The 24,021-nt window shown below is 40.4% G+C and overlaps 1 protein-coding gene across 1 annotated transcript in view; it reads left to right on the top strand.

Annotated features, from left to right (window-relative positions):
* The first annotated feature begins 1,075 nt into the window (after positions 1–1,075).
* The window catches only part of NEDD4 (NEDD4 E3 ubiquitin protein ligase), a 152,474-nt gene continuing 129,528 nt past the window's right edge, over positions 1,076–24,021 (top strand). The window contains exons 1-2 of the mRNA XM_055435588.2: positions 1,076–1,228; positions 20,553–20,626. Coding sequence (XP_055291563.1) covers positions 1,184–1,228; positions 20,553–20,626 — 119 coding nt within the window. The 5' untranslated portion in view covers positions 1,076–1,183. The remainder of the gene's footprint in view (positions 1,229–20,552; positions 20,627–24,021) is intronic.

The raw sequence follows: 24,021 nt of genomic DNA, 5'->3' as shown, positions 1-24,021 counted from the left end.
GAGTTTTGCAAATTTCTGCAACTGTAGGAAAAGGACTCATTTGAAAAGACCCTGATGCTGGGAAAGATTGAAGGCGGGAGAAGGGGGAGACAGAGCATGAGATGGTTGGATGGCATCACCAACTCAATGAACATGAGTTTGAGTAAACTCCGGGAGTTGGTGACGGACCTGGAGGCCTGGCCTGCTGCAGTCCATGGGGTTGCAAAGAGTTGGACACGACTGAACGACTGAACTGAGGAAAAGGACAAGGTATTAATCCTAACTTAGACAATGAGCACTTATCATTTTCCCCATTCCCTTTGGGGTGGTTTATTTGGTGAGGATCTTCCTGTGACTGTAGAAGTATAAAACCCATCAGATATGGCTGTAAAATAAGCATGACTATTCCATAGTACAGGAGGTCCTAGTTTATTTTCTCCGTTCTTTGCTACCTTCCAGAGGTGCTGCAGATCAAGGCTTAGTTAGCTAAGCAGATTTACAGGGTTAAGCCTGAAGGCTGGACATTATTGGCAGACCATATGACAAGAAATATTAATTGGTACAGTGTTTACAATTCACAGGGAGTGAATTTCAGATCCTGAGTCCAAGACTAATGCGATCCCTACTAGCGTTCCCATTTGCCGCCATGCTCAGGCTGTGCTTTGCACAGGGGTCCCAAGGTCCGGCTGCTTTTTCAACCGACAAAACACAGGTCTGATTCTTAGTTTATGGAGCGAGTGAGGAGGATCTCAGTGAGACGTGTTGCCGAGGAGCGCCGCAACTTTGCTTCCCCGGGGAAGGGCTGGCGTCCTCTGGGCCCCACTGCCCGCTTGGCGAAATGCCTGGGGGATGCCTAGATCCCCGAGGCGGCGAGGTCTGGCCTCAACCTCCTGGCAGGGAGACGGAAGGCGAGCCCCCTCTCCTCCCACCCGAGCCCCAGCGCGCACGCTCCCGCACCGCGCGCGGCTCCCGGGCCGGGAGCCTGTCTACGCGCGCCGCCGCCGAGGCGCCGCAGGCCCGCCCCGCCCCGCCTCCTCGTGTCACTAGCGCCGGTCGGCCGCTGGGGGCGCTGTGCGGCCTGGGGAGGACCGCCCCCTCTTCCTCCAACTCCTCCGCCTCCTCGCTCTCCTCCGCCTCCTCCTCACTACTGTTCCCACTCTCTGGGTGGGGGCGAGCGCGTCCGGTTTGCGAGAACCTTTCGGAAATGGCAACTTGCGCGGTGGAGGTGTTCGGGCTCCCGGAGGACGAGGTGAGGGGGACGCGGGACTCCGGGCGGGCTTCCCATCGCGCTGCCCATCAGCGGGACTGGAGGAGGGGGCGGCGGCCGGAGGGGCGGCTGTCAGCACCCTCCTCCCTCGGCTGTGGGGACCCCCGAGACTGCCCGGCTCGCACGGGCTTGTGGGCGGGGCGTTGCTTTAGGAAGCCGCATATGCTTCGCGAGCCTGTGGGCTCCACACCCCTCTCTTCCCTGGAACCGCCGCCTTCCTTGTCAGTTTCCTTCAGGAAGTGGTGAGGAGCGGGGCTAGGCAGCCCTCGGCACGAGTGCGCGGGGCACGCGCAGCACCCCGCCTGCCCCTTCCTGCCACCCCCAGCCGAGAATGCGTGAGCTCCGGGAGGGGGTGGGGCGCATTTCCCTGGAGCTTAGCATCCCGGCTGTTGATTAGCCTGTTCTGGCAAAGAGAAGCCCTTTGGGCTTAACTTCATGGACTTCGACCTAAAGGCTTCAAGAGAAGTGTCATTAGTTTTTTTTCTTTTCGTTTCTTTTTCTTCTGCTATCCTTTTAAACCCTCTTAGACGAGATGGGGATGGGAAAACAGGGAGATGGATTTTTCCCCCCTTCCTATTTAGCAACAAGTGTCAAGTGTGGAAAGTGCATTCTGTGTTTCCCTGGTCTTCACTGGTATTTTACAGATGAAGCCAAAAAAGTATAAATATTTAAAAGGACTTGCCACAGCTATTCAATCTTAAAATTATGTGATTTGAGAAGGCAAAACTGTCTCTTATCAGCTAAATAACTTACGCTGGTTATGCCTTGTGCTTATGAAAAACAAGCTTATTTGTAAAGAATAGTTCCATTTTAAATGAGATGGGACTTCCCTGTGTTATTGGTGATTGTCTCAGAAATGGGAATGGGTGGAAAATGAAAAGGATGTCTAGTCTAACAGTGACTGGTTAAATTTTGCTCACAAAAAATATGAGCATTCTTGCTGATTGAATAAGCTGTCACATGTACCTGTTATCAGGATTAGACCCAATTAACTGTAAATCTTTCAGCCTAATTTAGATTAATTACTTAGATTGTTCTAAGTGTTGTAATAGTGGTTTCTCTTGGTAACTTGGTATCTTCAGTGTCTACAAAGTATCTTTATGTTTCTCTTGAAAGTTTTTGGTTTATAAGCAGTGGGCAACTTGATGCAAGCAAGTTATCTCAGACTGTTTTGAGAATGATTATGTGATGCGATTAGAACTGACTTTCTTAGTTATTGCTACCAGAGGAGAAATGAAAAAGTGGTGGACAAATGGTGGCCTCTTGGCAGCCCTAAGGAAAGACTGTCAGTATGTTATGGTTGAAGATAATAGTCTAGCTAATGTCCCATTATTGTTCTGTAGAAGAGATCAGAAGAAAATAATGCAGTATTGAAACTATGATAGCTTTCTTCTTATCAGATCTGTCTCCCTGCTTGCTACAATAAACTGTTCAAGGCAGATGATCTCGGACTGGCATCCAGCTCAATCAGGGTGGCCTTGGACTTTCTTTCCCTGTTGTTACTACTCAGAGGTAGGCTGTGCTAGTCCAGATTTCTCATCTCACTTTCTTCCAGCAGAACCAATTGATCCTAGATATCATCTCGCCAGAGGTGTCATTCATTCTGTTTCTCTCTCCCTCCATCCCTCTCCCCTCTTGGTACAGATCTGTGTTTTCAGTTATTTGCTTCTCACATCATTCTTCTTCCCAACTGAGATAAATCAAATTATGCCAGTTGGTGGGTGGTCAGTCAGCAACTGGTACAAAGGGCCAGAAATTCTGCCTTTTGAAATGAGGTTTTCCTAAACTGGCTGAAGGATTTGTACTTCTGGGCACTTTCATGATGTGGGGCCCACTCTGTTGGCACGGTGGGCATCCTGGTTGTCAGTCTCATGACTCAGATTTCCCTCCTGCTCTCTCTGTTCCCTTTTTCTTCACTGAGGAAAAGTGAGATAGGAAGATAAGATACATGATGATAAAGTGTCATCTTCCACTTTCCAGTGTAATTTGGGTTATTCATTCAACAGACACTTTTTAGCAGTCTTTTCTGTATTGTGCAGTATGCTCGGCACCAGGTACACAGAAAAAAAAACTGTGTCCGCCTGTTTTGTGAGAAGCTCATAGTCTGTGGGGAAGACAAAAATTGCTTGTATTCTGGTTCAGTTCAGTTCAGTCGCTTAGTCGTGTCCGACTCTCCGCGACCCCATGAATCACAGCACGCCAGGCCTCCCTGTCCATCACCAACTCTCAGAGTACACTCAAACTCATGTCCACAGAGTCGGTGATGCCATCCAGCCATCTCATTCTCCGTCGTCCCCTTCTCCTCCCGCCCCCAACCTTTCCTAGCATCAGAGTCTTTTCCAGTGAGTCAACTCGTCGCATGAGGTGGCCAAAGTATTGCCGTTTCAGCTTTAGCATCAGTCCCTCCAATGAACATCCAGGATTGATCTCCTTTAGAATGGACTGGTTGGATCTCCTTGCAGTATAAGGGACTCTCAAGAGTCTTCTCCAACACCACAGTTCAAAAGCATCGATTCTTCGGCGATCAGCTTTCTTCACAGTCCAACTCTCACATCCATACATGACCACGGGAAAAACCATTGCCTTGACTAGACGGACCTTGGTTGGCAAAGTAATGTCTCTGCTTTTTAATATACTATCAAGGTTGGTCATAACTTTCCTTCCAAGGAGCAAGCGTCTTTTAATTTCATGGCTGCAATCAGCATCTGCAGTGATTTTGGAGCCCAAAAAAACAAAGTCTGACACTGTTTCCACTGTTTTTCCATCTATTTCCCATGAAGTGATGGGACCAGATGCCATTATCTTTGTTTTCTGAATGTTGAGCTTCAAGCCAACCTCTGAATGTTGAGCTTCAAGCCAAGAAACCTTTTCCTCTTTCACTTTCATCAAGAGGCTTTTGAGTTCCTCTTCACTTTCTGCCATAAGGGTAGTGTCATCTGCATATCTGAGGTTATTGATATTTCTCCCAGCAATCTTGATTCCAGCTTGTGCTTCTTCCAGCCCAGCGTTCCTCATGATGTACTCTGCATATAAGTTAAATAAGCAAGGTGACAATATACAGCCTTGATGTACACCTTTTCCTATTTGGAACCAGTCTGTTGTTCCATGTCCGGTTCTAACTGTTGCTTCCTGACCTGCATACAGGTTTCTCAAGAGGCAGGTTAGGTGGTCTGGGATTCCCATCTCTTTCAGAATGTTCCACAGTTTATTGTGATCCACACAGTCAAAGGCTTTGGCATAGTCAATGAAGCAGAAATAGATGTTTTTCTGGAACTCTCTTGCTTTCTCCATGATCCAGCGGATGTTGGCAATTTGATCTCTGGTGCCTCTGCCTTTTCTAAAACCTGCTTGAACATCTGGGAGTTCACGGTTTACATACTGCTGAAGCCTGGCTTGGAGAATTTTGAGCATGACTTTACTAGCGTGTGAGATGAGTGCAATAGTGCGGTAGTTTGAGCATTCTTTGGCATTGCCTTTCTTTGGGATTGGAATGAAGACTGACCTTTTCCAGTCCTGTGGCCACTGCTGAGTTTTCCAAATCTGCTGGCATATTGAGTGCAGCACTTTCACAGCATCATCTTTCAAGACTTGAAAGAGCTCAACTGGAATTCCATCACCTCCACTAGCTTTATTCATAGTGATGCTTTCTAAGGCCCACTTGACTTCACATTCCAAGATGCCTGGCTCTAGGTCAGTGATCACATTATCGTGACTATCTTGGTCGTGAAGATCTTTTTTGTACAGTTCTTCTGTGTATTCCTGCCACCTCTTCTTAATATCTTCTGCTTCTGTTAGGTCCATACCATTTCTGTCCTTTATTGAGCCCATCTTTGCATGAAATGTTCCCTTGGAATCTCTAATTTTCTTGAAGAGGTCTCTTGTTTTTCCTATTCTCTTGTTTTCCTCTATTTCTTTGCATTGATCACTGAGGAAGGCTTTCTTATCTCTCCTTGCTATTCTTTGGAACTCTGCATTCAGATGCTTATATCTTTCCTTTTCTCCTTTGCTTTTCGCCTCTTTTCTTTTTACAGCTATTTGTAAGGCCTCCTCAGACAGCCATTTCACTCTTTTGCATTTCTTTTCCATGGGGATGGTCTTGGTCCCTGTCTCCTGTACAATGTCACGAACCTCCGTCCAGAGTTCATCAGGCACTCTATCTATCAGATCTAGTCCCTTAAATCTATTTCTCACTTCCACTGTATTCTGGTAGAGATTGCCATTTCATCACTATCATTTGCCTTTTATTTTCTGATCTATCACAACAGTAAAAGAGGGCTTAGAAAATCACCCCCTCATTCCTTTTATTTTTTGAAGAAAAACATTGCAGCTATGTCATTTTCTAAAACTCACAGACTAGCTTTGGAATAGGCAGCCCTCTGCTGTTGGTTATAAGTAAGATAGGTTTCCTATAGCAGCAAAAAGAGATGATTATTTTAAATTAGAAGCAGAAACGAAGAGAAAAATGAATGGAGATGGGATAGAAGATGGTGAGAGAACTGTAATTTAACCAGTATGTACTGGAGAGCCACTGAGTCACACTGTATGAGTATGTTGCTGCTGCTGCTGCTGCTGCTAAGTCACTTTAGTCATGTCCGACTCTGTGCGACCCCATAGACGGAAGCCCACTAGGCTCCCCCGTCCCTGGGATTCTTCTGGCAAGAACACTGGAGTGGGTTGCCATTTCCTTCTCCAATGTGTGAAAGTGAAAAGTGAAAGTGAAGTCGCTCAGTCGTGTCCGACCCTTAGCGACCCCATGGACTGCAGCCTACCAGGCTCCTCCATCCATGGGATTTTCTAGGCAAGAGTACTGGAGTGGCTTGCCATTGCCTTCTCCGGTATGAGCATGTTAGTATACCAAAATTTAGGTCATTATACCTCTCTCTCATTTGTCAGTGTGTTAGCTCTTCTTCCAAATTTAAGTGTCTCTGAGTAAGAGATGGTCCTGGCTCCATGTACAGAATTTTGTCATTAAAGTTGAATAAACTAAGAAAGTAGTGTAATTTATACCAAATTTGCTCTGACAACCTGTTTTTTTTTTTTAATATTTATTTATTTGTTTGGCTGCCCTGGGTCTTAGTTGTGGCTTGCAGGATCTACTTCCCAGACCAGGGATTGAACCTGGGCATCCTGCATAGGGAGCTCGGAGTCTCAGCCACTGGACCACTAGGGAAGTCCCTCTGACACTCTCTTGGGATTAATAGTAGCAGATAACCCCCACCCAGCTGTGGTAAGTAGTGTGATGTACATGGGGCCGGCCACTCAGCATCCTTTCCCCTTCATTTCAGTGGACTTATCTGTTACACAGAGGCTAGAAAGCTAAACAGCACGTTTCTCAGACTCTTGCATTTAGCCTTCTGGAAAGAGGTGGTGAAACGGTTTTCCCAGTGAGGAGTGAGGTTTTCCCTACTCTGAGAAAGGGGAAGGTGCGACTAAAGTGATGCTACATAACTTCTTGTTTCTTTGGCTTTTTCTGCTGACAAGCATAGTCTTATAGACATTGAGTTTTTCTAACAAAAGTCTTTCGGTGCCTGATAAGTTGTTTTGTGGGTATTGATAGGAAATTACAGAAATAGTGGTGGTGGCACCTTCCTGGCATCTAGATGGATTATGTTCATAAAGTCAGCAGGTCTGATGGTGGCTCCTGATAACCTTCCTTTCTCAGATTTGGCAGCTTCCTGGGTAGGCAAGTTCTGAGGTGTTTTGGGGTCTTCTGAGGGCACAGCCTAGAGCCTACCTCTCCAGCTCTTTAGGAAGCACCCAGTTCCCTGTATGAGCTTCTTTCTTCTGAAAATATCTAGAGTACCTTCTATTTCCTGCAGCTGAACCCTGACTGAAAAGGAAAAGAAAAGAAGGAAATAAAGAGGAAAGGATTGAGTCTCCATTGTCAGTTTGGGAGTAGAGTTTGCACATACAGAAGAATGGATGTCTCTGATGCTGACATCTACGACAGTATGTAAACAACAGGGTTTCTAAGAAGTGCGTGTTCTGACACTTCTAGACCCACTGCCACTGAGCAGAAGCAGACCCTTCCTGCCCTGGCATCATACTGAGCCTGAGAGCCAAGTTCCCAAACTTGTATTCACTGCACACAAAGAAGGAGAAGCACAGCGTACATAGTAGCCGTTTAGCGTCTAACGCAGTACTTCATGTGTTGTTCTTTCCATCACTGCTTTTTTGCAGTTCTTTAATTCTAGCCTCATTCTAATTATTTTTTGTGAGTTTCCATAGAACAAAGAAGTAGATAAATTTAGTTCATTTTCAATAATTATCTTTTTAATTATGTTAAACCAACTGAAAATTTGGAAGTACAGTACAAAGAACTCCAACCTCCTAAAGCAGATTCTTCATCTGTTGTTATTTCACGATAATTGTTCCATAACCTTTTAATTGCCATTTTCATCAGTCTTTTTTTGGAACCATTTGAGGACAACCTGCAGATAGGATTCCCCATCACCACTAAATACTCTTTATTTTCCTAAAGGAAGAATGCTTTCCTGCATCACAGCCATCCTGCCCTCTAAGCTAGGAAGTCAACATTGTTATGACACTACCACCCAATCCACGGGTTCCATTCAGTCTTTGACCACAGTTCTAATAATTTCTCCTTCGCAATCTAGAATCCCATCCAGGAGCATATGTTGCATGTACTTTGTATCAGTTCCTTGGTCTTTCTTATCCGTTAACGGTTGTAAGAAGCACAGACTGTATAACCTGTCAGTGTTCCTCAACTTGGATCTGTTTACTGTTTCCTCATGAAGATGTCAAAGCCATGCTTTTAGGGCAGGAATTATCGAGTTAATACTATATTTTTCTTAGGGTATATCAAGGGGTGCTTGATTTTGGCTTGTCTCATCATCTCATCATCGTCTAACTTTGATCACTTGGTAATTTTGGTGTCTGCTAGGTTTCTTCTTGGTGATGTTGCTGTTTTCCCTTTATCATGGATTGGTATTTTGTGGAGGCATATTCAGAGACTGTGGTAGTATCCCATTCCTCATTCATCAGATCTGTATCCACTTGTTTTAACGTCCGTCCATGACTTCCACCTGAAACAATTGCTGCTGTTTTTATTTCCATTTTTATTAATTGATGTTTTGTGTAAGAAGAACCTTTTCTTTCTTGGCCATTTGCTATCCATTTATTTATTTGTATCAGCATGGACCTGTAGAATCCCACCTATTCAATGGGTTGTAATTAATCTCTATCCTTAAATATTTTATGGCTCAAACTATCTCAGTTTGGCCAGTGGAAGCTCTTTCAAGGAGGTTCCTGTGTCCTTATGGCAAGTCCCCATCATTCTTTGAACTCTTCATTACTATCCTGGCAGAAGATGTTCTAGGCTTCTCTTATATTTTGCATGGTCCAGCACTTTCTGGGATCAGCCATTTCTCCTAGAAACACTGGTTCATTTAGTAGGGAAATGGTTTTTAGAAAGGGCTTCCCTGGTGGCTCAGATGGTAAAGAATCTGCCTGCAATGCAGGAGACCTGGATTTGATCCCTAGGTTGGGAAGATCCCCTGGAGAAGGGAATGGCTACCCACTCCAATATTCTTGCCTGAAGAATTCCATGGACAGGGGAGCCTGGCGGGCTACAGTTCATGGGGTCACAAAGAGTTGGACATGTCTGAGTGGCTAAAACTAATAGTGAAAATTCTGAGTTTCATTATCCTCATTCTATTTACTTATTTGCTTAGTCCCAGTTTACATATGTTTCTGGTATAAGTGATCTTCCAATCATGCAGGTATGTCCTCTGTCTGCCACTTCTGCATCCTGCCTTTAGCTCCCTGCGTCCGTGGGTGCCAGTGGGAGTACTGCCGTGTATGTCTATGCTTTCTTCCTCTCTCTCCTCCAAGTCCCATTCCAGTGGGCATGCTACTGAAACCTCTCTGTATGGCACCTTCCTCTTCTCCTCAATTTCCCATGCAGTGGACCTGCTGTTCATGCACCTCCATGACCTTCCTGCTCCCCTCAAACTCTGCCTGAGGCTTGCTATTGATTCCTCTGCACCAGGAAGAGAAGAGAAGGGACTACAATCTTTTTTTTAAAGCTAACTATTAACAATTCATATATCACATGGGAATAGAATCTTGGAGGTACCCTTTAAATACATCACTTAGGGAGAGAAGGGGTATAAAAACTGGAATTTGACTAGGTCGTAATTCTGGCCCTGTCACTTACAGGACACCTGGCATAAGTTTTTGACATTTGTCAGAGCAGGATATTTAAGTCAGCTATTTGCATACCTCCTAGCTATATCTGGTATTAAGAATATTATATTCTACCACACCTGGAGACCTATAAGATTGCTGATTCAAATTGCTAAACTCACTGTTCTACTGAATCAATGTTACTGACTTCTTCCTTTTTGAAGCTTCCATTTAGTCTGTATTCTGTCCCAATCCTGTCAAAGTTTTAAGAGGATAAATGAATTGAAAAGTTAAGAAATCTTCAGATAAATGCTGAGAGAAACAAACAAATACAGAAATGTCTTGATGACACTTTTGTGAAATAAGTATATCTGTAGCATAACCTTCTGGCCTGACCCAAATACTTGACTTTGCTTGAATGAGCCATGTTGGAGTGATGAAAAGACTAATGTGGACAAACAATCATGTCAGTATAGATAGATGCTTTAATGAAAATATCCTCCTCCAGGGTGAAAAAGTCAATTGAAATATAATCAGTCAGTTCAGTTCAGTTCAGTTGCTCAGTCGTGTCCGACTCTCCGCGACCCCATGAATCACAGCACGCCAGGCCTCCCTGTCCATCACCAACTCCCGGAGTTCACTCAAACTCATGTCCACAGAGTCAGTGATGCCATCCAGCCATCTCGTTCTCTGTCTCCCCTTCTCCTCCCGCCCCCAACCTTTCCCAGCATCAGAGTCTTTTCCAGTGAGTCAACTCTTCGCATGAGGTGGCCAAAGTATTGCAGTTTCAGCTTTAGCATCAGTCCTTCCAATGAACACCCAGGATCTCCTTTAGAATGGACTGGTTGGATCTCCTTGCAGTATAAGGGATTCTCAAGAGTCTCCTCCAACACCACAGTTCAAAAGCATCAATTCTTCGGCGATCAGCTTTCTTCACAGTCCAACTCTCACATCCATACATGACCACGGGAAAAAACATAGCCTTGACTAGACGGACCTTTGTTGGCAAAGTAATGTCTCTGCTTTTTAATATACTATCAAGGTTGGTCATAACTTTCCTTCCAAGGAGTAAGCGTCTTTTAATTTCCTGGCTGCAATCAGCATCTGCAGTGATTTTGGAGCCCCCCAAAATAAAGTCTGACACTGTTTCCACTGTTTCCCCATCTATTTCCCATGAAGTGATGGGACCAGATGCCATGATCTTTGTTTTCTGAATGCTGAGCTTCAAGCCAACCTTTTCACTCTCCTCTTTCACTTCATCAAGAGGCTTTTGAGTTCCTCTTCACTTTCTGCCATCAGGGTAGTGTCATCTGCATATCTGAGGTTATTGATATTTCTCCCGGCAATCTTGATTCCAGCTTGTGCTTCTTCCAGCCCAGCGTTCCTCATGATGAACTCTGCATATAAGTTAAATAAGCAAGGTGACAATATACAGCCTTGACGTACTCCTTTTCCTATTTGGAACCAGTCTGTTGCCTTTAATTGAATACTTGCTATACACAGATTTCCAGGTTCTGTGTTCTCTATACTTTGTAATTATCACAGCTGTCCTGCGAAACTAGGTACTGCTGTCTTCATTTTACAGATGGGAAATCTGAAATTGTGATTTGCTCAAGGACTTAATCTCAGTAGGTAGCAGATGTAGGACTGAAACCCAGAACTCTTTTGTACCAAAGTCATGGTCTTTCCTCTGTCCTACTGTGAATAGTTGCTCAAATGAAATTAACAGAAGAGATTCTTGCTCAGTAAGAGGATGAGTGGAACATGTGCAGAATTAGCTTGTAACTATTCCTCTGTTCTTCTGAATCTTCTGTCTTTTTTTTTTTTCTTATAGCTTTTCGGTAGACATATGAAGTACTTGAATTCTGTATTTGCTTGACAAATATTTGTTGAACATTTAATATATATAAGGCATTTGAGTCAGACCATTTGGTTATAATGAAGGACAACAGACTTTACTTAATTTATAGCCGAGAGGCAGAGTGTGTCATTAAATATATAATCACACATCAATGTTTTATAAATGTTATGAAGGAAAAAGTGTGTAAGATAGAAGTATATAACAGGGGAAAAAAAGAATTAGGGAGGAGGGGAGAGAAGATGAGGAAAAGCAGAGGAAGTACAGTAAGGATGGATAGGAGTCAGCCAGGCAGGGAAGGGGAAATGCCTTCTAGGTAAAGAGAAGTGCGTGTGCAAAAGATGAAATGGAGATGGCCATAAAGACACCTCGAGTGTTGGAGAAAGAGGGACGGTGTCAGGAGTTGAATCTGGAGTGGAGAGCAGACCCCAGTGAGGCATGGCCTTAAGGCCGTTTATTAAGGATTTTGTATGGGATCCCAGGTGGCACTAGTGGTAAAGAACCTGCCTGCCAGTGCAGGAGACATAAGAGATGTGGGTTCGATCCCTGGGTCAGGAAGATCCCCTGGAGAAGGAAATGACAACCCACTCCAGTGTTCTTGCCTAGAGAATCCCATGGACAGAGGAGTCTGGCGGGCTACAGTTCATAGGGTTGCAAAGAGTCCAACCCCACTGAAGCGACTTAGCACGCATGCATGCGTGGAATCCTAAGTGGAATGGAAACTCATTGAATACCTGTGTTACCTTACACACACATCATCATCACCACCAACATTGCTATTATTTTTCTCATAATTTTTTCCTCATGTATTTAATATTTTCTTTTCTTGTTATTTCTTCATTTCTTCCCATACCTCTGACTTTCCATCTGGGTTGACTTTCTTTTCTGCCTGGAGAAATTCTCTAGAATTTCTTTCAGTGAATGTTTCCTGCTAATGAACTTCATTGCTTTTGTTTTTGTCTGAAAATGTCTTTATTTTACTTTTCTTTCCAGAGGGCAGGGAGGAGTACAATTTATCCATAATGAAATGCACAGATCTTAATGTACAATTTGATGTACAATGATTTTCAACAACATGCATAGCCAAGTGTAGCTGACAACCCAATTAAGATGTAGAACATTTCCATCACTCCTAAATGTTTCCTTGAGTCTTCTTCCATTCAACTTCTCACCTTCACTCAGGCAACTTTTTATTGCCATGAATTAGTTTTGCCTTGGTCCTGAAACTTCGTTTAAGTGAAATCATACAGTATATGCTTTTTGGTGTCTGGCTTCTTTTGTTTAATATTATGTTTTTCAAAGTAATCATGTGGTTGTTTGTTTTAGTAGCTCATTGTTTTTGTTGCTGAGGCTTCCCTGGTAGCTCAGCTGGTAAAGAATCTGCCTGCTAGGTAGGAGACCTGGGTTCGATTCCTGGGTTGGGAAGATCCCCTGAAGAAGAGAGAGGCTATCCACTCCAGTTTTCTTGGGATTCCCTGGTGGCTCAGATGGTAAAGAATCTACCTACAATATGGGAGACCTGGGTTCAATTCCTGGGTTGGAAAGATCTTGTGAAGGAGGGCATGGCAACCCTCTGCAGTATTCTTGCCTGGGAAATCCCATGGATAGAGGAGCCTGGCAGGCTATAGTCCATGGAGTCACTAAGAGTTGGAGATGACTGAGGGACTAAGCATAGCACATAGTATTCCACTGTATGAATTTACCAGATGTTTATGCAGCCTGCTTTTGATGGACCCTTCATTTGTTTCCAGGTTTTGGCATTTATGAATAAACCTACTATGAACATTCATCTATAGATCTTTTTTATGGAAATTATATTTTCTACAAATATAGGATATCAACTTGATATGTTTCCTTCCAGACATGTTTTATGTATAAATAAGCACTGGTATATGTGTGTGTCAAGTCACTTCAGTCATATCCAACTCTTTGCGACCCTATGGACTGTGGCCTACTAGGTTCCTCTGTCCATGGGATTCTCCAGGCAAAAATACTGGAGTGGGTTGCCATTTCCTTCTCCAAGGGATCTTCTTTCCCGGGGATCGAACCTTCATCTCTTTTATCTCCTGAATTGTCAGGCAGGTTCTTTAACACTAGAGCCACCTGGAAACCCAGAAGTATAGGCTTGGTATAACACATTTTAAAATAGTGTTAAGATGTAAGGTAATGATGAGATTCTTTTGGGGGGAGGTTAATGATTGGATAAAAGAGTTACAGTTTTTAAATGAGGAATACTCTTGCAGCTGCATTAACTATAGCACTTCTCTTTCTTACCTTCATGTTCTTTACCTGCAGTTCTAAATTTTAGTATCCTTCATAATCACCTGCAGAGTTTGTTAAAACAGACTACTGGCCCATCAGTAGTCTATTTTCAGTAGGTTCTGAAAATTTCAATAGGTTCTGAAAATCGAAGTTTCTAAACTCATACTACTAGTCCAGGGAATACACTCTGAAAATCTGTAAGTTCAGTTCAGTTCAGTCACTCAGTTGTGTCTGACTCTTTGCGACCCCATGAATCTCAGCACGCCAGGCCTCCCTGTCAATCACCAACTCCCTGAGTTCACTCAAACTCATGTCCATTGAGTCGGTGATGCCATCCAGCTATCTCATTCTCTGTTGTTCCCTTCTCCTCCTGCCCCCAATCGCTCCCAGCATCAGAGTCTTTTCCAGTGAGTCAACTCGTCGCATGAGGTGGCCAAAGTATTGGAGTTTCAGCTTTAGCATAAGTCCTTCCAATGAACACCCAGGATTGATCTCCTTTAGAATGGACTGGTTGGATCTCTTTGCAGTCCAAGGGACTCTCAAGAGTCTTTTCCAACACCACAGTTCAAAAGCATCAATTCTTCGGCAATCAGCTTTCTTCACAGTCCAACTCTCACATCCATACATGAAAACCATAGCCTTGACTAGACGGACCTTTGTTGGCAAAGTAATGTCTCTGCTTTTTAATATTCTATCTAGGTGTATCATAAGTTTCCTTCCAAGGAGTACTGTCTCTTAAATCTAAGAATTCTCGGTATTCTAGTTTATCGTGGTCATTATTGCCAAAATCTCCTGAGGAATTTTGATCATATGTAGCAAATATACAGCAGTCACATATATATTCCAGCATTACTAGGACAGCCGTGATTTCATTTAGTTTTCAATAAAGATGATCTAGCATTTATATTTTCATTTATATTTATACTTTTGTAAAATGTTTAAAGTACTATACACTTTTGTTTGCTTTCATTTTCTGTACAACTGTCACATATTAAGGGAATCCTGGCAATTCAGTAGTAAAGAATCCACCTGCCAGTGCAGAAGATGTCTTCTGCATTGGGTTCAATCCCTGGATCGGGAAGATCCCCTTTAGAGGGGGAAATGGCAACCCATTCCAGTATTCTTACCTGGGAAGTTCCATGGACAGAGGAGCCTGGTGGGCTACTGTCCATGAGATCTCAAAAGAGTCAAACATAATTGAGCAACTAAACAACATCACAAATTAAATTGCAAGCTGCCTGAAAGCTTTACAACTACTCAGTGTGTTTATACATACACACATAGGTAATGAATGCTGTCCATTCCCTTTTCTGCATTCTTGTTAGAGACAGCTTCTTGCTATGTTGCATTCCATCTGAATGGCTTGCACTCTACACCTGTTGTATCATTATTGTCTGCAGGAATCCGTTTATCAGCATTGTGACAACTCTGTTGATCTCTTTTCTGTGTTGGATCACTGTTTTTTTTCACCTCTTGTCTTCCTCTTTCCTGATTTAGTCCCATCCTTTGTATGAGTGGGCAGTTACTATTCACTGAAGCATTTCACAATAGGGTTATCTGAACCTATCATTATGGGTTATCTGAACCCTATCAATAAAGAGTCGGACACGACTGAGTGACTGAACTGAACTGAACTGAAACCGACCCCATAGTGGTGGGATTCTCACATGCACTGTATACCCCCAATCCCAGAGAAGTCTTCCAGTCTTCTGGGCCCAAGAAGTGAAGGGGCTGGGAGCTCACTGTTTGTGCAGACTTTCCCTTGCTTTTAATTTGGTACCTTATTCCTACTTTCAGCTACTTCAGAAAGGTTTGTTGTTAATCAAGAATTCATCATCCCCTACTGTTTGCCAAGTAATCTGCTGGGTTCTATGGAGGATGCAAAGAAAACAAAGATGAGTTTCTTGGTCTTCAAAATTTCACAATTTTAATAATCAAGAAAGACACATAGTTAATTGCTTCAGATAAAAGATGGTATGTGATAGATCCTAAGTAATTGAGCCTCTAAGAAAGAGAAGGAAAATTCATATCAAGGGTTTTAGAAAAGATATCATTTGGTCTTTAAAGAAAGGACAGGAGTTTTTTTAAGAAAAAAAATTTAAATTTATACCAAATGGTTTAAATTTTAAAACCTGTATTTCATTATTATGGTAGCTATTTTCATTGTTGCTTATTTACTTTATCCATCTGAATTTATGATTTTATGGAGTTGTCACCATTTGGCAACTTGATTATTCCAATTAACATTATAATTATTTTCTGTCATTAAATAATATTAATAATTCCATTTTTAATGGTCTCTAAAGAATCTGCTCAGATGATATAGGACTTTAACAATGAAGGGGTAGAGGATGGGGAGGAATCTCCCAGGCAGAGAGACTCCAGCTTCTATAAAAACTCAGAGATAAGTAAACACAGGACATACTTTTTTAAAAAGTAGACTGGTGGGAGTGGGCAACGAAAGGAGGGGAGAAGGATGAAGAGGTTAACAAAAATTCTCCCAAGACCTTTGAGAGATGGAAAGACTTAAAGCTCTGGATTTCCTGTTCCTGGTTTTTATTTATTTGGTGGGGGAGGTTGACAGAAGATTAAAGCATAATTAATCACTGTTTTCATGAATTGTAGAGAAAATCTCAGCCTTTGGAAAGCTGCTTTTAATTACTGAAGCTGCCTGCATTGATAACACATTACCAGTTTGTTTCCCCTGTCCTTGAAAAAAAGCCACACATCTTTGCCTGCAATTTGCAACCTTTTCATTTTCAAAAATCAGTAAATCTCTCTTATGAGTGAAAGAGGGGGAAAGTCCAGCTTTAGTGAAGAGCCCTGGTGTGCTTGAGGATAAAGACTCTGTTTTGATTAAGGAAAAGATGTTTCTTTTTTTTTTGTCTCTTTTTTACTCATTTGAGTACTATCTGCTGCTGCTGCTGCTGCTAAGTCGCTTCAGTCGTGTCCTATCTAGAATTCTGTTAATAATACTTTTAATGTCACGATTCTAAAATTACTGAAGAGTTTGGTCTCTAGTTGCAACATATATGGCCTTCTCATTCATTTTCAAAGATAAAGTGGGTGTGATCTCTGGTGATGGATGTGATCAAAGAGAGCAGTGGGGACAATTTTTTAGCATAAACTTATAAAATGGAATTATATGAATGGAAATATGAAAATAAATGGTATTTCTTATTTAGTTTCCTGAATGACTCGTAAATCAATGTAGCTTTACATCATTTAACCACAGCATCTGAAGTAAGTAGCTCTCATTTTTGTGGTGGTAAATGCAAGGATAAAGTTTAAAAGTTAAATGTGTCTGTGACTGTAAAGTTATTACCCCTTGGAATTGTTTTGATTTAATGCTTGCTACATTTCTTCAGGAGACTTCTGGGGGATAGTTTCAGTAGAGGCTAATGTGGATGATTTTTAAGTCAGGAGATGGAATAACAGTAACAAATATGGATTAGCTTTTTTTAGAAGGGAATGATAATTTCGTCTCTCAATTAAGATCATGTACAAATCACAAACAGTTGTCTGCACTTAGAAAAGATAAGATTATCAAATAACATTATTTTCTGAGGGCACCTTTGATTATACTTTACCGCTTGAAATAATTTGTATTTATTAAGTCATCCCGGAAAAGATACCTGATTTTTAGAATCAGTCTTGGGAATTAGTACATACTTAATTACTGAATAGAGTTCAGTTCAGTTCAGTTCAGTTCAGTCGCTCAGTCGTGTCCGACTCTCCGCGACCCCATGAATCACAGCACGCCAGGCCTCCCTGTCCATCACCAACTCCCGGAGTTCACTCAAACTCATGTCCACAGAGTCGGTGATGCCATCCAGCCATCTCATTCTCCGTCGTCCCCTTCTCCTCCCGCCCCCAACCTTTCCCAGCATCAGAGTCTTTTCCAGTGAGTCAACTCGTCGCATGAGGTGGCCAAAGTATTGCAGTTTCAGCTTTAGCATCAGTCCCTCCAATGAACATCCAGGATTGATCTCCTCTAGAATGGACTGGTTGGATCTCCTTGCAGTATAAGGGACTCTCAAGAGTCTTCTCCAACACCACAGTTCAAAAGCATCGATTCTTCGGCTGTCAGCCTTCTCCACTTTAATAGAGTAGCCACTTCCCAGTCAACTAGTATAGGAGAATTCAGTTGTAGGGCCAATAGAATATTTTAATTGACCTAATTATTCAGTGACCTTCTAGGAATAAATGGTAGTTCTGTAAATCTCTTCAGATTTTTGGAAATCAGGTCCCACAGAAAACAGAAATTTCAGTTTATGTTTTCCTCTCTGATTTTCAGTTGCCTTTCTGATACTTGAGGATTTCTTTTTTTACTTGTAAGATCGACTGTGTATTTAATATTTGGTGATGGAGAAAAGTTATAAAATATCTAGTATCTCTAGTCAAGGATTTTTGTGTTATATGAATTTGTCATCTGCGTTTTGTAGCTTAGAGGATATTCCTGTTATCATATTTATTCAGTGAAACTTCCAGGAATGAGGGTGGTTCTAAGTATTTATAAGTGGAGAAAGACTGAAATAAATAGCCTATGATATGTATATTATCCCCCACCCAGATTTCTCCTCAAAAAGGAATATGACCTACTACTTGCTGATGGGATAGTTTTATTATGTTTTAGAATTTTTATACAGTTTTAAAAGGTTACTTTCTATTTACAGTTATTACAAAATATTGGCAACATTCCCTGTGATGTGCAATATGTCCTTGAGCCTATCTTATACCCAGTAGTTTGCTACTCTGTCACCCTTATATTGCCCCTCTCAACTTCTCCCCACTGGAAACCACTAATTTGTTCTCTGCCTCTGAGCCTGCTTCTTTTTTGTCATATTCAGTGGTTTGTTGTATTTTTTCGATTCCACATATAAGTATATCATACGATATTTGTCTTTCTCTATATAACTTACTTCACTTAGCATAATGCCCTGCAAGTCTATCCATGTTGTTGGAAATGGCAAAATTTCATTCTTTTTTGTGGCTGAGTAGTATTCCATTGTGTGTGGGGGGTGTGTGTGTGTGTGTGTATCACATCTTTTTTATCCATTCATCTGGCTGATGGAGTAATTTTAGAATAGAACCAGTTGGGTTCCTCTTTGTTAGGCAACATTTGTTTCACATTTGTTGATCTTATAAATGCTAAGGTGAAATTGTTGGCCTTGTGTATGTCAGTGATAGTTTATCTAGGGCTTATATCTAATAGTGAAATTCCTGGGCTATTGATTTAGAGATTTCAGTAGATATTGCCAAATATCTCTTCAAAATTACTCTCATGAACGGTGTATTAGAGTTCTCGCTTGTGTTTGTATTGGTAGCACATACACTAGAGATCTTTCTTATTACTGGTGAAACTGAGGATCTTTTCATGTTTATTGACCATTCTGTATGATTTCTTATATTAGTTGTTAAAGTATCACTTTGTGGATTTTAGGAGTTCTTGATATATTCCAGATGGGCTACCATTGTGGCTCAGTGGAAAAGAATCTGCCTGCAATGCAGAAGACGCAGGTTTGATCCCTGGGTCAATCTCCTGGAGAAGGAAATGGCAATCCACTCCACTAGTCTTGCCTGGGAAATCCCATGGACAAAGGAGCCTGGTGGGCTACAGTCCATGGGGTTGCAAAGAGTCAGACAGGACTTACCAACCGAACAACAACAATAATATATCCTGGATGATCATAATTTGTACTTGGTATATATTTTAGATATTTCTACCCTGTGTGTCCCGTTGTTTTTTCATTTTGCTCATGGCATCTCTTTTCACACAAAGGATACATAATTTTAGTGTCAGATCTAATAACTTTTGATTAGAGTTTGTATTTTTAAAAATTCTTTCTTCAGTGTCAGAAATATTCTAAAACATCTTAAGAATTTTTTAAAGTTTTCTTTTGCATTGTTAAAATTAGATGTATCTGGAGTTTGTTTTTATATGTAGTATAAAATAGTGATCAAATATTATTGTTTACTTCTTTACTCATTCTCACTCCTCTGTATGAATTTTAGAATCATTTGGTAAGATCTATGAAATAATTTAAGGAGGGGAGTTGGAATTGTATTGAATTTGTAATTTACTTTGGAGAAAACATATAATAATATTAAATATTTACTTCCATGAATATAGTGAATTTCTTCATTTATTTATATTTGCCTTATTTTCTTTATTTACAGTTTATTCATAAAGGTCTTGACATTTTTTCTTAATTTTGTTTCTCTGTGTCTAACAGTTTTTCTTATTTGTGAATTTTTTAAATGTGCATTCTGTTTTATAGTATTTTTACCCTCCTTTTTATTTTTAAAAATTTCAGATCTATGGGACAACAAAACAATAGTGTAATGAACACTTGATTACCCATCAGTCAGATCCACAAATTGGCAGCAGTTGGTTATTCCCTTTACTTCCATATACATACACATTCACTCATGTTCAACTTTTTATTTGCTGAGCCATTTAAGAGTGAGTTGCAAACTTTATCTTACTTTATCCCTAAATACTTCAATATTTATTTCTTAAAAATAAGATATTCTTATATAAAACCTCATCATGCTATTATGATACCCAAGAATTTTAATGTTTCATACATTAAAATATCAATACATTATAGTTTTATTTAAAAATAGTTTATCGAATGACATTTAAAAAATAATTTTACCTGTCTAAATAATTAATACAAATGATTATGAACTCTGAATTTTGTGTTATCTTGTACCTAGCAAAAATGATGAATCCATATAAGTTGCAGGAATTTGGTTTTGGATTTTCTTGGCAACAATGATAAATTTTTGCTCATTATAATAATTTGACTCTAGCTTCTTTGGGTTTTCTTTGTAGATAATCCAGTCATTACAAATAACAATACTGTTTTTATTTTTCTCTATATACTTTTAGTCATTTTAATTCCTGAAAAAAGATTCTTCCAATTAATTTTAATATCCTGTTATCTTATTTGGTATATATATATTTAAAGATATGTGTCTTAAGTAAGTTATAAATTACATGAAAATAAAATATAAATTTTTGTATTTTAGGAGAATTCCCGAATTGTGAGGGTAAAAGTTATAGCTGGAATAGGCCTTGCCAAAAAGGATATCTTGGGAGCTAGGTAAGTATAAGTTTGGATATAATTTTAAAACTTTGTATTAATTGATTAATTTTTTCTAACTTTGGTTAGATGAAAAATTGAGTGATATTGTTAGTAAACTGTTATATGAAGTTGGTTGTTTCCAGTTGGTGGTTTACCAAATTCCTTGATATCTGAATTGCAGAATATGTGAAATTAGGTAAAGGTATAACTCAGAAAGGCAGTTAGAAGGTACGTTAGTGAGTTCTGTTTCTGGGAATTAGTAAAATTCTAACAGACTAATCTTTGAGCAGTTAACAACCATAAACTGTGAACATACTACCGAAAGCAGCAACTTAAAGGCAGTGGAGAGTGAACAGAGCAGGAAGAGTCTAGTGAAAGTCTAGTGAAGAGTCCCTGTTTGGAGGTGGGAGTTGCACTGAGTTCAGTTCAGTTCAGTTCAGTTGCTCAGTTGTGTCCGGCTCTCCGCGACCCCATGAATCACAGCACGCCAGGCCTCCCTGTCCATCACCAACTCCCGGAGTTCACTCAAACTCATGTCCACAGAGTCGGTGATGCCATCCAGCCATCTCATTCTCTGTCGTCCCCTTCTCCTTCCGCCCCCAACCTTTCCCAGCATCAGAGTCTTTTCCAGTGAGTCAACTCGTTGCATGAGGTGGCCAAAGTATTGCAGTTTCAGCTTTAGCATCAGTCCTTCCAGTGAACACCCAGGATCGCTCTCCCTTAGAATGGACTGGTTGGATCTCCTTACGGTACAAGGGACTCTCAAGAGTCTTCTCCAGCACCACAGTTCAAAAGCATCAATTCTTCGGCATTGAGTTAAGTCTCCAATTTATGAATTAGTCTGAGGTCACATGGAATCAGAACATGGAAAAATTATAATATTCATGGCCTAGGAAATCAGAAGACTTAATCTGAAGAAAACATACAGTGGTGAGGATTCTGGAATGGAAAGAACTGGAAAGGAGATTCCCAAACTATGTCTACTGTCATTTCTTGCTGACCCTGAATCACACATATGATAGCAGATTCCAGACAACTTAACTAAAGACAAAAGATCAAAACAGAGATCAAGGTTGCTGCCCAAGAAACAGAGTTTGTGGTTCTTGTCCAAGTAAGATAATTAATTACATGATAGAATTAAATAAAAACACAAATTCTTATCAAAGAGAAAATGCAGCATCCACAGTCTCTATAACTTAACATTTATAATGTCTAAGATAGAATCCAGAGCTATATAATCTATAAAAAAAAACAGGTAAATGAAACACATTCTCAGGAGAGAAAAAAAATACGCTCACATAAGTCAAAAGATTGGAAATCTCAGGAATAAATTGAAACCATAAAAAATGAAAATTCTAAAACTGAAAAATATAGTATATTAAATTAACATTCTTAGATAAAGTTAACAGCAGAATGTAGATGAAGAGGAAGAATTAATTAAACTTAGAGGTAGATCAATAGAAATTATTTCTCACCAGGAGGTGAGAGAGAAACAGATTAAAAAAAATTTAAATGAACACAGAGAGAGCTTCAGGGACTTGTTAAATAATACCACACAGTCTAACATACATGTAATTGGAGTCCTAGAAATAGAGGAGAGAGAATGAGGCAAAACTCTGTTTTAAGAAATAATGGCCATATTTTTTCCAAGTTTGATGGATAACACAAGTTTATAGTATCAAAAAACATGGAGCAGGATAAGTACTGAGAAGAACATACTGAGGCACATAATAGTCATGCTGTCAAAAGCCAGGTATAAAGGACTGACAAAGGACTCAGAGAATGACAGATTATATACAAGGGACCTATAATTCAATTGACTACTGACTTCTCACCAGAAAGTACAGAGCCCAGATTTAAAAAATGGGACAATAGAATAACTGTCAACCTCGAATTCTCTACTATATTCAGAGAAAATATTCTTTAGTATGATGACAAAATAACAACATTTTCAAATAAAAGAAAGCTTTGAAACTTTGTCATTAGCAGCCCTGCACTCTAATAAAAGCTAAAGGAAGTTCTCCCAGGTAAAGAGGATAGATAGCAGATGGAAACTCAGATCTTTACAAAGGAATATAGAGCATCAGAAATGGTAAACATCTGGAAACATCTGAAAGACTTTTTGCTCTTTTCATCATAATTTTTTAAAAAGCATGCCTGGTTATATCACAGCTTATTGTTTTTTTATTATCTTATAGATGGAATCGGAGAAGGCAATGGCAAGCCACTCCAGTACTCTTGCCTAGAAAATCCCATGGATGGAGGAGCCTGGTAGGCTGCAGTCCGTGGGGTCGCTATGGGTCGGACACGACTGAGAGACTTCACTTTCACTTTTCACTTTCACACATTGGAGAAGGAAATGGCAACCCACTCCAGTGTTCTTGCCTGGAGAATCCCAGGGACGGGGGAGCCTGGTGGGCTTCCGTCTATGGGGTCACACAGACTCGGACACGACTGAAGTGACTTAGCAGCAGCAGCATAGATGGAATACATATAATGATTATTGTATAAAGGACAGGGATGGTATGCATTAGGAACTTTTTAGTAGAATGTAATATAGTACGTGTAAGTGGAATAAAAAGTAAGAGTGTATATTGCAATACCTAGATGAACTGCTGAAAACTAATGTAAAGAATTATAGATTAAAAAACAATCAATATTTAAAAATGAGATTCTTGGGAAAAAAATTACTTAAAGGCCAGGAAAAGAACACATGATCAAAAAGAGAGAGAGAAAGGAGAAAGGAAAGAATAGAAAACCAGTAATAATTTGATACACCTAAATCTAACTATAACAGTTGCATTAAACATTAATGAACTAAGGTGAACATGAGGTAGAAGTTATCAGAATGGGCTGAAAAAGAAGACCCAACTAAACACTGTCTATAAATGATGCACTTAAAATACAAAGACACAGCTAAGATGACAGAGAAGGGATGCATATGCCATACAAACAGTAACCATATGAAGATTGAAGTGGAGTTTTGAATGTCTGATAAATGAATTTCAGCACATGGGATTTTTCTTATCAATATGAAATTTGTTTAAGTCAACCACTGTCATATTAATACAGTCCAGAAGAAAAAAATGCATGATCATTTCAGTAGGTGTAGAAAGTGCATTTGTCAACATTCAACATCCTTTTATGATAAAAACTGTCAACAAACTAGTAATAAGATGCAGAATTAGTTTAACATCTGAAAGTTAATCAATATAATATACCATATTACTAGAAAAAGAAAAGCGATCATTTCAGTAAAAACAGAAAAAGCATCTGACATCATTGAGCACCCATTCATGATGGAAACTCTTAGCAAACTAGGGATAGATGGAAGTTGTAGATCTGATTACGGTCTTCTGTGAGAAAGATAGTAGTTAACATTATGCCAAGTGTTGACAGTCTGAATGCTTTCT

Source organism: Moschus berezovskii, chromosome 9 (genome assembly GCF_049115385.1).
Source record: "Moschus berezovskii isolate FMDL1 chromosome 9, NW_MosBer_1.0, whole genome shotgun sequence".
NCBI lineage: Eukaryota > Metazoa > Chordata > Mammalia > Artiodactyla > Moschidae > Moschus > Moschus berezovskii.
This window is presented reverse-complemented; position numbering and strand designations above follow the sequence as displayed.